The sequence below is a fragment of the Saimiri boliviensis genome, chromosome 7, assembly GCF_048565385.1.
Source record: "Saimiri boliviensis isolate mSaiBol1 chromosome 7, mSaiBol1.pri, whole genome shotgun sequence".
Classification (NCBI taxonomy): domain Eukaryota; kingdom Metazoa; phylum Chordata; class Mammalia; order Primates; family Cebidae; genus Saimiri; species Saimiri boliviensis.
The window spans coordinates 29046876-29062920 of NC_133455.1; the positions used below are offsets into that span (position 1 = coordinate 29046876).

General features: G+C 35.8%; 1 protein-coding gene across 2 annotated transcripts in view; it reads right to left on the reverse strand.

The window, feature by feature from the left end:
* HCFC2 (host cell factor C2) overlaps nucleotides 1-16045 on the reverse strand; it is a 39915-nt gene that overhangs the window by 7018 nt on the left and 16852 nt on the right. For both annotated transcript variants that reach the window (XM_074402309.1, XM_074402308.1), the window contains exons 8-12: nucleotides 11844-12011; nucleotides 10603-10655; nucleotides 4035-4212; nucleotides 1948-2151; nucleotides 1237-1307 (exon numbers count right to left, since the gene is read on the reverse strand). In XM_074402309.1, coding sequence (XP_074258410.1) covers nucleotides 1237-1307; nucleotides 1948-2151; nucleotides 4035-4212; nucleotides 10603-10655; nucleotides 11844-12011 — 674 coding nt within the window. The remainder of the gene's footprint in view (nucleotides 1-1236; nucleotides 1308-1947; nucleotides 2152-4034; nucleotides 4213-10602; nucleotides 10656-11843; nucleotides 12012-16045) is intronic.

Genomic DNA, 16045 nt, shown 5'->3' on the forward strand with positions numbered 1-16045 from the left:
CAGAAGCTCAAAACAAATGTGCACTTCAGTTATTTATTTCTGTCTTAAATATATAACAGCAGAGGTACATGCTTATAATTCACATTTTTTTTTAATATTTAGGCTATCACACATGACAAAGTGAGCTAACTAGAAGAGTCTTTAAAGTTAAAAAAAAAGTAATAGCTTTAAACTTGTTTTCATTTCTTTAAGTTGTAAAAACTCTCTCCAACAACTTTTATAAAACAACTGGCTCCAACTCAAATAACAAATACAATTCTGGCTGATGCATGGCAAAAACAGACTCAAGAAAAAAAAATTCATTTTAGTAATCCTTCCCTGAGAAGAGTCTAAAAACACTAGGACTTAACATTCTGGAAAGGTGAAAGCTAATAAAGGTAAATATATGGTCAAAATCCATAAAGTCATGATTGAAAAGAAACAAAAACTAAAGAGATTTCTTAAAGATTCTAAAAGTTAAATTTATGTCAAATGAAAACTCTTGCTCACAGAAATAAAGTTGAAATCACTAATTAAAAATAACTAAAAAAAACTTCAAAAAGTATATATATGTATGTATTATCCTTATAGTTATCTAATTAAGACAATCTTGGTGTATTTGGAAGGCACTTTCCTGGCATTTTAAGTTTCGTGCCATGCAGGCCAAATGTGGCCTTATGTAAAACAACCAAATATCAGAGATTATTGGGCTACCCTACATTTACATCAATCCAGTATTGCAATATTCTGTTGTTTTTCTATTAAGTAGCTAGCAATACAGCCATTCAAGTTTTATGTTTCGTAACACATCCTATCTTTTAACTATTAATGTAATTTACATAGATATACACATATATGTATGTATATATGCATATATACATATATACATTTCTGATTATAAAAATAACATCTCATTATAGAAAAATATAAAAAGCATAAAGAAGAAAGTAAAAATTATCTGTCCCCCACCTGGATTTTAGAGTGGTTATGTGTGGGTATATGTGAGAGTATAAATGTATGAACTACATGTATTTTTTTAACAAAATTGGGAACACAACACATATGTTGTTTTTTATACAGCTTTTTCACTAAAAAGTATACTGTGAACATTTTCCTATTCAATAATTTATTTCTAAATTTATGTCGATTCATTAATGAAACTGAAGAATCTTTTAATGAAATTATTTAGAAGTTGCTCAGCATTTAAAAGTACATAATCATGTGTAAACATGCATCATCACCAGGTCATGTACTTACAAAAAACGGTGTTGCGGTAGCATGCGTCTCTACACGGCTGATCTTCGTTGCAGGCAGTGCATATTCATCAACTAAAAATTAAACAATCAGATAAGACTTACATAATCACTTATCAGACAGATACATTAAAATATAATTTTTAAATATATATTTAACACCCCCAATCTGTAAACTTAAAAACGGCTAAGACAGCAACTTTTATGTTATGTGCATTTTATCACAATAAAAAAAAAACAGCCGGAGGGTATTACGCTATTATTTACAGTAAGTAGTAATATTGACCCTTTAACTCAAAATAATTCATATACTTCATTTTTCAAGGGTTTGATGACTAGCTAGAACTTCAGAGAATGTTTACTGAAGATGCAATACAATTCCTATTATAAAAGAATAAGAATTTGTCAAATTAGAAATCAAGCAAGTTGGAAGAATTGTTAATACACACGTCTAGAACTAATCTTGTCTAAAAAAAAACTTTGCTAAATTTATTCACAGTAGGAAAGATACATTCTGATTGTATTTCAATAGTGTGCACTAATCTAAATATTTTATGCAAAGAATATTTTATAAAATAATTTTAACTGATATGTTTTATCTGTTTATATATGATTCATTGCAAGATGAAATGCAATTCCCATCTAAGACAAGTAAGTCTGATGAATTTATATACATAAATGGTTCAAAATACAGTATGTGAAACACATTTCAAACCTTCAGATTTGGTACCGAATGTTGTTAGTGAAGTTTCATCTTTAACAACTGCCCCATTTGTACTGGATGATTCAGTTTTAATGGTCTGCTGGGTTACCATAATTTGTGTGCTGGAAACAGTACTGGATACAGAAGTTTCAGGTATTACTGTTCTTACATCCAGGCAACTACTTAGAACACCTACATTTGCTGAAGAGTGAGGACCTAAAATAAAAGGGAAAAGGTAATTATTAATACGATATCTGCAGATAGATGTTGTGTCTTATAGTTCTTGTCATATGATTCTTTGTACTTTCAGTTTTAAAACCATACATGAGCGCCACAAATAGCATTAGTATGAATTAACCATTAGGCATAAAATGTTTAGAAAAATAAAGTGCATTATATCCATAATGGATATCTAACTTTTTACCTTCCTCGTTCACTGTAGACATTGAACCATTGGTCTCAACTTTCCACTAAATCATAGATCAAATGGCTTTGCCCTTCATTTCAGGAAAAAAATATTAGAGGTCATTAGGCTTGAATCATCTCAATTTTCAGCCTTCTCTGGCCACAAACTTTGTACTAATAATTGTGCTCATCCTCCCTGTCTTCTTTTCCATTGCAGAAGATACGCTGACCTCTCTCCTAAAAAATCCGAATGTATTTTCCCATATTCTTGGTCCCATTCCTTCTCCTAAGTGTTGGGACCTTCATTCATCAATCATTCCTCTCTCTTCAGGGTTTTCAGATTCTTCGCCAGCAGTTTTTGGCCCTTGGCCTATAAACATCACCAAATCTCTGAAGCAAACAACACACCTCTTTGTTTACCCAACAATTTCCACCAATTACCCTCTCCCCTTACTAATTCCCTTCAGAGCAGTTAATACTTCCTTGATCTCCCCAAAATTTGGTTTCTAGCACACTAGTCTAATAAAATAGTTTTGGCAAACATCAGTGATTTCTAGGGGATATTTTAAAATTTTCATTTACTTGACTTTTCTGCAATGTAAACAATGCTGACCACATACTCCTTTTTGAAGCTTTTTTTTTCTATGACATATAATTCATTCATTCCACAACAGTGAAGCCTACCATGTATGAGGCATTGTCTTTGTTTTTATAATGGTGAAATAAGGCAGGCATGGATCATGCCTCACTAACTTAAAGCCTTCTTTTTGTCGCCCTTTACATATTTTTCTGTGCATTAAATACCACTCACAAATCCATACGTAAGTCCAGACATGGTATCAGATGCTCAGAATCTAGCAGTGAACAAGTCAATGAGATTCTTGCTCTTTTGGAGATTACATTTCAATACTCTAAATTTCTAAATTTATATTTCTAGCCTAGTACTGCCTTCTACCTAAGTATCCAACTGTCCATTAGAAATCTTTACCAGTATATTCCTGAAGTGCCTCAAAAACAGAGTTCAGATTTGAACCTATCTTTCCCAAAATCTGTTCTTGCTCATGTATTTCCTAACTTGATAAAGATATCATTATCTTCATGAAGAGTATCATTGATGAAGAATATCATTATCTATTCTGATGAAGATGAAGAGTATCACTGATGAAGAGTATCATTATCTATTCTCACGGACAACCCAAAAAACTGGGAGTCATATTCAACTCATTTTTATTTCTCATATACAACCAGTTGTCAAGTCTTATAGATGACACCTTCTAAAAGTCTTTTAAATGATGAATTCTTTCCATTTCAGACACTGCTTTAGTTTCTACGTATCTCCTGGAGTCAGCCACTGCTTTAGTCTCTGTGTATCTTCTTGGGTCCTAAAGGAATCCCTAACAAGTCTCCTAATCATTTCCAATTATAGTTCTTCCTGATGGTGAGGCTATACTTTAAAAAAAAAAAAAACAAACAAAAAAACCTTGCCTCATTTAAATTCCATAGCTCATAACTAATCATTACTATTCAGGTAACTGCTTACTTAGTATTTTAGCATCATTCTAACCAGGTTGAATATGGTAGTTTTTTGCTATTAGGAAAATGGATTAAAACTGTATAACATTTACTTTTTCAATGACTATTAAATTCCCTACTGATTTTATAAAAAGCTTTAGTTTAAAATGTCAGTCATATACCTTCATTTTTCCTTAGCATATCCACCACACAACTATTATGATTAGAAGCATTAGATGCCAAGGATGGATATAAAATGGCATTAGAATCCGTCAGTGCTTTAAAGTCTGGTTTGTTCTTCACTGAAGTTTCTTTCATGGCTGTTTGTTCAGTTTTTGCACTGTTTACTGTATCACTGATCTATAGGAAACATAACAGATTACTGAAGTAAGCAATAGTCAATGAAATAAAAATACATGTAAAAAGCAAGCAAAACAATTTACAATTTAAATATTTTTTATTAAAATACAAAACACTACAAATTACATTATTAATTTCTACAGGATTATTTGTTAATTTTATTATAGTTTTTAAGAAAACAATTTCTTTTCACTTAATCTCCATGCTCAAAAGATCAGTTTTGAAGAGGAAAGTGAGAGTATATTTTGAGGGAAAAAAAAAATCTACATTTTTTTTTTATTGCATTTTAGGTTTTGGGGTACATGTGATGAACATGCAAGATTGTTGCATAGGTACACACATGGCAGTGTGCTTTGCTGCCTTCCATCCCCTCACCTGTATCTGTCATTTCTCCCCATGCTATCTCTTCCCACCTCCCCACCCCCCCGCCCCTCCCCCATTTCCCCCCAACGGACCCCAGTGTGTAGTGCTCCCCTCCCTGTGTCCATGTGTTCTCATTGTTCAACACCCGCCTATGAGTGAGAATATACGGTGTTTGATTTTCTGCTGTTGTGTCAGTTTGCTGAGAATGATGGTTTCCAGGTTCATCCATGTCCCTACAAAGGACGTGAACTCATCGTTTTTGATGGCTGCATAATATTCCATGGTGTATATGTACCACATTTTCCCTATCCAGTCTATCATCATTGGGCATTTGGGTTGGTTCCAGGTCTTTGCTATTGTAAACAGTGCTGCAATGAACATTCGTGTGCACGTGTCCTTGTAGTAGAATGATTTATAATCCTTTGGATATATACCCAGTAATGGGATTGCTGGGTCAAATGGGATTTCTATTTTTAGGTCCTTGAGGAATCGCCACACTGTCTTCCACAATGGTTGAATTAATTTACATTCCCACCAACAGTGTAAAAGTGTTCCTATTTCTCCACATCCTCTCCAGCATCTGTTGTTTCCCGATTTTTTAATGACCGCCATTCTAACTGGTGTGAGATGGTATCTCAATGTGGTTTTGATTTGCATTTCTCTGATGACCAGTGATGATGAGCATTTTTTCATATGTTTGTTGGCCTCCTGTATGTCTTCTTTTGTAAAGTTTAATAAATGGTGTTGGGAAAACTGGCTAGCCATGTGCAGAAAGCAGAAACAGGACCCCTTCCTGACACCTTACACCAAAATTAACTCCAGATGGATTAAAGACTTAAACATCAGACCTAATACCATAAAAACCTTAGAAGAAAATCTAGGCAAAACCATTCAGGACATAGGTGTAGGCAAGGACTTCATGATCAAAACGCCAAAAGCAATGGCAACAAAAGCCAAAATAGACAAATGAGACCTAATCAAACTCCACAGCTTCTGCACGGCAAAAGAAACAGTCAGTAGAGTGAATCGGCAACCAACAGAATGGGAAAAAATTTTTGCAGCCTACCCATCTGACAAGGGGCTGATATTCAGAATTTACAAAGAACTAAAGCAGATCTACAAGAAAAAAACAAACAAGCCCATTCAAAAATGGGCGAAGGATATGAACAGATACTTTACAAAAATCTACATTTTTATAGGTGGTAGCTAGTATCACAAGCAAATACAAATATAACATAGAAGAGAGAACACAAAAGCTACTAAGTTTAATACTCTGGTCAAATTTTCTTAAAGAACAGACACATATACTAAAAATATGATAAAAGTAAAATCTCAGCTATATGGAATCTTCAAGCAAATAAACTATTCTACAAAACTGAGTTTTCCATATAAAGATTTCATACCTATGCATATAATTATCCTATGTCATTATGTATTTTGGATAAGAATCTTCCTAATTACATTTTTCTTAGCCTTCTTAAATACACTATAATAAACACATTCAAACTTTTTTTTAAAAAGTATTACTATTTTTTTCTTGAGATGGAGTTTTATTCTTGTTGTCTAGGCTGGAATGCAATGGTGCAATCTCAGCTCACTGCAACCTCCACCTCCTGTGTTCAAGCGATTCTCTTGCCTCAGCCTCCTGAGTACTGGGATTACAGGTGCCCACCACCACACCTGGCGACTTTTTTGTATTTTTCGTATAGACAGAGTTTCACCATGTTGGCCAGGCTAGTCTCGAACTCCTGACCTCAGGTGATCTATCCACTTCAGCCTCCCAAAGTGCTGGGGTTACAGTGAGCCACCACACCCAATCTATAAAAATTATTATTATTTTTTACTTTTTTTGAGACAGGGCCTTGCTCTGTTGTCCAGGCTGGACTGCAGTGGTGCGCGATCACAGCTCACTGCAGCCTCCACCTTCCAAGGAATCCTACTGCCTCAGCCTCCCAAGTAGCTGGGGCTACAGGCAGGCACCAGCATGCCCAGTTAATTTTTCTATTTTTTGTAGAGATGGGGTTTTGCCATGTTGTCAGGGCTGGTCTTGAACTCCTGCACTGAAGGATCCACTGCCTCAGTCTCCCAAAATGTTGGGATTACAGGTGTGAGCCACCAACCCCAGCCACCACATTTAAAATGTTTTGACAATTCAAGTCATCAGTGTGAATATCAGTTATTATACCTATAGGTCTACTGAACCATGAAAGTGACCTGGCTTCACTCAAATACCCTAATATTGTTGTTCTTTCCAATTACCTATTTTAATTGTTACTTTTCTGTCTCTATTTTTATTGTCAACTCATAATTTTTCATAGCTCTGATGATACTTGTCTATAGTATGCCCTGTGCTTGCCCTTAATTGGTGGTGGTACTGTTTATAAGTGATGATGATGATAGCCACAACTGTTATGCCAGCATTGTGGCAGGCAGTGTAATACACACACACAAACACACACACACACACACATATATATCCATAAACTCTGGATCTTACTTAATCTTCACAAGAATCCTATTAGTAAGATAATTTGACCCGTTTTATAGATGAAGTAAATGATACTCACAGAACTTAAGCAATACACCTACAGTCAGGTAGCCAGTAAGTAACAGCTAGAATTTGAATTTGGTTTATTTCATTCGAAAATCCTTATGTCTCAAATGTGCTTTTTGCTTAAAATCAGATGCTCGATCTAACTGGAATTTTATAAAATTAAGTATAAATAAAGCCTGAGAATTTTCACTAAACATGGTAGACTAAACACATTTGCTTCAGGAGATTGCTCCAAAACCCAATTCAAATGATAAAAAAAGAATTTTTAAAAGTATGAAAGGATAACCTTTTAAGAAAAAAAAATGGCAGAAGAGAGAATAGTGGATAAGATGTAAAACAGAAAAGCTGGAGCTAAGAGCCTTCTCCTAAGTGAAAAGTCACAAAAATGTGGCCCATTTGTGCCCCAGGAGCCAGGGCAGTGGTGGCAGAGGTGGAGTACAAGAAAACGCTGGAGACTTGTCACCCAGAAGCCTGTTTAAGAAGCGTTGTAGCTCTATTTCTGCTCTCCCTGTATACCAAGCCAGAGAAATTCCTCTCCTCGATTCTAGCTGAAGACGGGAAATGGGTAGAAAGGTTGAAATGTGAAACTCTAGACTACGCTACAGTATCCCTCAAGTGATACAAGTATGAGAATGATACAAGTATGGGGAGAGGCGCCCATACTAAAAATAGAAATTAAGTGAAAGTCTAAATGCTGAACAGAAAGATATCTTCCCTCTAATCCCCTTACTAAGCTCCAGAATTCTGACAGTCAGGCTCATAACCCTGAAGCAAGAGGTTGGAAAATTCTCAGAGGAAGCTAACTAATTGGTCCAAGAAAAAAGACCCACGGAAACTGGTATTTGTTGGTCCTGCCCACTTACCTTTGTTAAGGTTCACTAGGTAACAAGCCACACCCACATGCATAGGCCTTCCAGGCTCTTTCTTAAAGCCTCACTTTAAACACAAAGGGACAGCCAAGCATCACTAGACACTTGATGACAACCTCTAATGTGGAAGTCCAAGATTAAAATACATAAAAAAAAATTAAAAGGAGCTTTAATAAAATAACTATAACAAAGAGTGGACTAAAACGCCAAAAATTTTTAAAGCATAATTCTTTATGAATTACGAATTATAAGAGAGAAGGAAAGATATTATATGTATGAAATAAGAATAGGGTGCTATAACAGAAATAAAGACTAAAATGAGGCTTTTAGAAATTCAAAATGTGGTTGAATATATTTAAAAATTTAAAAATTGGATAGAGAATTTAGCATATGAAATACATTTCTCAGAAAGCAGAATAGACAGAAAATAGAAGATAAAAAGCAAAATCAGAGGACGAGTTTATTTAAAAAAAAAATCAGTAATGAAGGTCATGAGTTTCCAGAACAATGGGGTCCACCGGGTGTAGCACACCAAATGAAGACATGCACTCTAAGGCACATCATTGTTGATATTTCAGAATATTGAGGATAAAAAGAAAAAAAATTGAATCATATATGACGGATCAGGAATCCAAATGGCATCACACTTTTCAATAGCAACACCGAATGCTAAAAGGCACTAGAAAAAATGCCTATAAATTTCTGAGGGAAAAATCTTCCAATATAGGATTCTATAAACCAGCCAAACAATCAGTTAAATAGGCTAAAGACATTTTCAGATATGCAAGATCTCAAAAAGTTTATCTATCGTAAGCCCACATCTCAGAGGGTGACGACAAATAAAGGAAAACACAGAGAAAGAGAAAGAAATAAGGTCAAGAACTATGGGCTATAACACAGGAAAGAGATAAATTGCTAATATGAAACAGAAGTTAGTTCTAAGGTGACAGCTGTGCAGAAGGCCTAGAGAAGAACCAGTACATGAGGACAGGGGGCTCCAGGAGGAATGGTTCCAAGGGGGGATGAAAGAAACTACCTTTTACGTCCAAATATCTTGAGAAGTTTTATACTTTTTTGGAAAATTTGAGTATGAATTAATGACAGTCAAGAAGAAAACTAAGCAAGTGAAAAAGTGAGGCAGTTAATGCCAGGAAAAACAAAGCTGCATGAGAAAGACGCAATTCTCATAGCACACTGCATGGCTCACCTGCGACTATTTCACCATCATAGTATAAACATCAAGTCATAATTCAACTAAAAATATGTGAAGGATGTGGAACAGGAAAGGAGGGGATGAGGCAGAATTGCAAGAGATCATCAAATTGTCACCTTTCATTATTGAAGACAACTGACAACTGATCTAAAAGCAGACCCTTCAACAACATGACTTTGAACTGTGAGGCTCCATTTCTATGAGGATTATTTTCAATAAATACAGTTGGTCCTCCATATCTGTGGGTTCCACGTCCTCAAGCAAACACATATGGAAAATACAGTATTCGCGGGATGCAAAAACTGTGGATACAGAGGGCTGAGTTTTCATATTTGCAGGTTTTACAGGGCCAACTGATATTTCCACAAAAACATGGAGGGGACTGTGGAGGGTGGGTCTTGGAACCAATGCCCAGCAGATACAGAAGGACAACTGTGCATAGTTAGATACTGAAAGAAAGCTACAATAGTTTAAAGTAGTTGCTTCTAGGAAACAGATATCAAGAGCAGGTAGGGAGAGGGTAGGAAACTACTGCTCTTCATCATAAGCTTTAGAGTACCATCTAAATTTGTGAAATACACAAACATGTATATATAGTATATAATTAATATATAACATATTAATACATAAAACATAAATATTATGTTTACTATGACAGGCTACTTACAAACTGTATTAGATTTACTTGTAATAACCCCTTCCTGACATACTATAAGTATGACACAATATACTTCCTGACCTATACCTTTACTGGTCTTCAGTCACATACAGAACACAGAACATATGAGCCAATACCTACATCATTTTCCTTGAAGAGTCTACTGAGGTAGACAGCAGTTTACCAAATAAAAATAATAAATCTTAGTAAGCATATTCATAAGTCTCTACCAAGACCTATTGTGATGCACTTCATAGACAAGAAATAACCTCACAGGTGTTCAATTTAGTAACTGATATTTTTCAGTAAACAAAATACATAGTGAAGAAAATATTTTATACATATTTTAAAAGTACATCTTTGTTTGTGACATTTAGAAATGGCAAAATATAGACACATAAGTCACGTAAGTACACATTACAATAAATTAATCTGATGTCTGTGTAATGCAGCACAGACTTGTCTTGGCCTGGTTTTCAATTCAGGCTTCTGTCACGGTGATCTGTGAAGCTATCTTTAAAAACAGAGGTGCCTGGGCATTTTCCTAAAGATTCTGCTTCACTAGATTTGAGGAAGGTCTTGGGAATCTGTGTTTGTTTATCTCAGAGATAATTCTCATGTGCAGGCAGGGTTAAGGACCCCTCTTCTAGAGTAGTAGTATGTTAAAAATCTGAATAAATATTGAGAATATAACCATAAACATCCACTTACCATCATATACTTTTTTACTTACACTGTTAGGAATGATGTTATTACTGCCTTGTCTGTGAGGGTCCATCCTGACTCCTGCAGGAATTGAGAAAGGTTCAGACTGATATGCGCTTAGTTAGCTTCAATAAAATATAATTAAATATTTTTAGTTAACATATAAAAGGTTTAAAAAGTTGTATCTTTACCAAAGGTCCTATGTTTTCTTACTAATTTGCCTGAATTAACTGAAATCCTCTCTGGGAAATGTGCAAAATTTGTGTTTCCTTTTACTTTCCAAGTACCATTTAAGTTAAAAATACTTTTGAAAAAAGCTGAGATATTTATGAAAGCAAATTAAAGCCATCTGCAGAAGTCAAGTAATATGTCAAATTAGGAAAGTACATAAAAATGAACTGCAGGCTGGGCATGGTGGCTTATGCCTATAATCCCAGCACTTTGGGAGGCTGAGGTGGGCAGATCACAAGGTCAGGAGTTCAAGACCAGCCTGGCAAATATGGTGAAACACTATACTAAAAATACAAAAAAAATTAGCTGGGCCTCATGGCACATGCCTGTAATCCCAGCTACTTGGGAGGCTGAGGCAGGAGAATTGTTTGAACCCAGGAGGTGGAGGTCGTAGTGAGCCAAGATTGCACCACTGTACTCTAGTCTGGGTGACAGAGTGAGCTCAGTCTCAAAAAAAAAAAAAAAAAAAGAACTGCAGAAAACACAATCTATCCTACATGTCTATATGTTCTACTACATCATAATGGTAAGACAGCCAAATTTCAAAATTGAAATGCAACGTATTTAAAATTATGATGCACAGACCTACTATCATAAAATTTCTTAAATCAAATCACAGACTTTTCTGCAGTATATATACTCGTGTGTGTGTGTGTGTGTGTGTGTGTGTGTATGTATTTATTTTTTTGAGATGGAGTCTCACCTGTTGCCCAGGCTGGAGTACAGTGTTATGATCTCAGCTACTGCAACCTCCATGTCCTGGGCCTCCTGGGTTCAAGCGATTCTTTTGCTTCAGCCTCCTGAGTAGCTGGGATTACAGGCATGTGTCACCATACCCAGCTAATTTTTGTATTTTTATGAGAGACAGGTTTATACCATGTTGGCCAGGCTGGTCTCAAACTCCTGACCTCAGGTGATCCACCTGCCTCAGTCTCCCAAAGTGCTGGGATTACAGGCGTGAGCCACTTTGCCTGGCCTGTAGTATATATTTTTAAAAGCATGTGAACATACATACTTTAAGCATGAAAATCATGTTACCTTGCAAATTTGGTGCTGCTGAAGAATCTGATGATGCAGTTTGGTACGGCAAGTCTGTACTCAACTGCAAAAGATAGCCCTCAACCGTAGATACTTCATCCCACTTGACATGAAAGGAGTTGGTAGTGGCTTTGATTAGCTGTACTTGAGATGGTGCCGGTGGTTTCTCTAAAGAACAATAATTATATTATACATTTAAGTTTTCAGTGTACAAATAGTATGCTGATATAGTCTGTGTGGACTAGAGTTTTAAATTTACTCACATAAACACAGCTATAGTAGGTCAAATAAAACTAGTTTGGTGTTCTCATTTTATTTATTTATTTATTTGTTTATTTATTTATTTATTTATTTACTTCGACAAATTAATCTATAAACAAAATGATCCAGTACTAAACTAACAAACTATCTGAGTCATCAGATTCAAAAATGTGTTTAATCCTAGAATTTTTTTTTTTTTTGGGTGGGGAGGGGGCTGAGAGGAAGCAAGGGGAGCCAAGTATTAAAGCTACGTTATTTTATTTTCCTTAGAAGTTCTAATATTTTTTAATTTTATGAGCCAATTTGGCGCCAACAGCATACATGTTAGAAATTCTGTTAATGTTAGCAAAGATAACTTGGACATGAATATTTTACCAAAGGATAACTTCTCTGAAGTTAATACCCCCTTATCAAGACTTGTACTACTGGCTGGGCATGGTGGTTCATGCCTGTAATCCCAGCACTTTGGGAGGCCAAGGCAGGCAGATCACCTGAGGTCAGGAGTTTGAGACCAGCCTGGCCAACATGGTGAAACCCCATCTCTGCTAAAAATATGAAAATTAGCCGGGCGTGGTGGCTGGTGCCTGTAATCCTAGCTACTCTGGAGATTGAGGTAGGAGAATCGCTTGAACCTGGGAGGCGGAGATTTCAGTGAGCTGAGATCACACCACTGCACTCCAGCCTGGGCAGCAGAGCAAGACTCTGTCTCAAAACAAAAAAGGCACTCATACTACACCAAAACATGTAAGTGCCCTGATATAAAAATATCACCATTTCTAAAACAAATACAATCATATCATAGACTCTTATAGCTGAAAAAAAGGATCTAAAGTTATTTCCACAACATCCCTGTCTTTTCTTTGTATACCTACCATAACAGGAAATTCACAACTCAGAGGCAGTACATTCCATTTTTCTACAGTGACAAAAGAAAATGTATTCTGGTCAATTTAAATCTCTAACTAGGTCTGGGCACAGTGGCTCACGCCTGTAATCCCAGCACTTTGTGAGGCCAAGGTAGGCAGATCACTTGAGGTCAGGAGTTTGAGACCAGCCTGGCCAACAAGGTGAAACGCTGTCTCTACTAAAAATACAAAAATTAGCTGGGCATGGTGGCACATGCCTGTAATCCCAGCTACTTGGGAGGCTGAAGCAAGAGAATCACTTGAATGCCCCCAGGAGGTGGAGGGTGCGGTTAGCCAAGTTCACATCACCGCACTCCAACCTGGGTAATAGAGCAAGACTCCATCTCACACACACACACACACGTGCACGCACACACACACACACACACACACACACACACACAAAATCTCTAACTAGGGGTCAGTAAACTGTGGCCCACCAGATTCAGCCTGTGACTGTTTTTGCAAATAAAATTGTATTGAGACATAGCTAAGCTCATTTGTTTACGTATTGTCTATGGCTGCTTTCACGTTACAACAGCAGAGTGAGTAGTTACAATAGATACTAGACCTACAAAATCTAAAATATTTACAATCTCGTCCTTTACAGAAAAAAATTTGATGACCCTGTTTTAGAAGACAATAAAGCCTAGATCCTTCAGCTATTCCCATGTAAATTTCTCCATGATCTTATTCACAATCCAGTTTATTTCTCACAGTAAGGCAACCCAGATTTGAGCAAAAATAGATGTCAAGAAGGCACCGCCCCATACAATAGAATTTACATGAAAAGAGATTAGAGAATGCAGAAAGGTGCATGCAAATCAATGTAATAAAGAAAATTCCCCAGAATTGCAGAACATGAGTCTTTAGACTAAAAGGGCCCTCTGAGTACTCAACACAATGGATCAAAGACAGACACACGAGAAAGCACATTATTATGAAATTTTAAAACAGTGCTGATAAGAGAAATATAAAAGCTTCCAGAGAAAGGGGAGGGAAAAAGGTCATATTTGAAAGCACCAAAAATCAGAAGTGGTTTGGATTTCTCAACCAAAATACTGGAAGCCTGAATACAATAGAACAATGCAATGCTTCCAAAAGTCTGAAGGATAAGGATTTATGATGTAGAATCGTATTTCTATCCAAACTGCTGTTTAAGTGGGAAGGAAGATTCAACATATTTTCAAACAATGCAAGATCTCAAAATAAATGTATCATCTATGCACCCTTTTCCTGGGATTTGTTCCATGAAAAATGAAGTAAACTAAGAAAAGGAAATGTATGGGATCCTGTAAACAAGGAATCTGGCAGAGGTGTGAGGCAAAAGATAGCTCCAGGAAGATGATGATGGAGACTCCAGGATGATGGCTGTGCTTGATTTGTAGAGGGTACCCACCCCAGATTGGAGCAGGTGAGCTTTCTTCCAATTTGATAGAATATCTATGCATCTAACTATAATGAGGGAAGATTTAAACAAATAACGAAGGGTATGGATTGAATTAATGCTAAATATGTATAAATCTAAATAAAAATAATAAAACTGAAAATTACCACATGGCAAATAAAAAACTGTGCAAGAGGGGCTCAACTGTGAAGAATGCTTATATAGTCATAATATAAACACTGAATAGTCATCTAGTAAAATTATGGTACAACCATATTGAGAAAATGGTGGGTAGGAAAGGTGTACAGGAGAAAGAGATGAGGAATGGTGGGAGAAAGAGATAAATCCTTAACTTCCACAGCAAAAAATGAGCATGTTATTGCCTAAATGAAAAAAAAAATACATCAAAGTAACAATATATGCATGTGATATACAGATAGGGAATTAAATACTTAAAGAATAATTTAACAGATTTGAGAACAAATAAATGCTTGTAGAGCAAGTAAAATAAGGAAAGGTGTGAGCAAAGAACTGTGATTTTTCACAGAAAGCCTCATGGAATTCTATTACTCATTTACATGCTAACAAATGCACAAAGTTTAACTAAAAGTGAAAAAAAGACAAGATGAGCCCCCTCTTCCACCAAAACTGCTGCTAACTTATCAAGAGGAAAAACAAAACCTATATTTTGCCCTTATGATAGTGGCCATGATTACTTTTAGAATACTGGTATCTAAAGCTCATTATGAAATGTTCAGGCCATTAAAATCCATTTTTTAAAATCTTTTAAAGTCACAGATCCCTTAGAGAATCTGCTCAAAGTGATGTAATCCCTAAAGAGAAAAATTCAGTCATACACATATTTTTCATCCAATTTCAGAGACTGAAGCTTATCCCTAGATTTTAGTTAATAATTTCCAATTTCAAAGGTGAACCAGTAAGTTGGATTTTCTGTATTTCTTTCCTGCTTGCTAGTACATGCTTCTTCTATAGAAAGCATTTACTCTATTATTTTTTCAGCTCTCTTAATTTTAAACTTTTTACATTACAAAAACAATACATGCTACTGCATAAAATACAGACAAGTAATGAGAGAAAAACTTTGAAGAAAATATATAATCTTAGCTCTCAGATAATGCTTTGGTGTGTATCCTTCCAAGTTTTCTATTTATAATTTTGGAAAAACTGGAGTCATGTGTTTTATAATGTTTTTCTCATATAACATCAAGTATTACATCTCCAGATCTAATTTCTCTAATGGCCGCTAGACTCATCTATTTATTCAAATGCCTACTTGATCTTATTTCAAACTTAGCACGGTCTAAATGGAACTCTTGATTTTCTCCACAACGCTGTTTTCTCTCAGTCTTCCCTATCTCAGTATAATTCAAGCTAAAAATTCATCCTTCATTCTTCCCTTTCTGTCACTTGCCATACAAATTATCAGCCAGTTCTGTCAACAAGAACTCCAAAATACATCTTGAATTTATCCAGTCCTCCTCGCCTCCTTTGTCACCACTAGAGTCTGAAACACTTTTTTGACTACTGCAAGAACTTTGTAACTTGTCTTGCAGTGTGCACCTACAATTTATTTTCCAAAGAACTGACAGCGACCATTCCAAAATGTATATCAGATTGTGTCACATCTC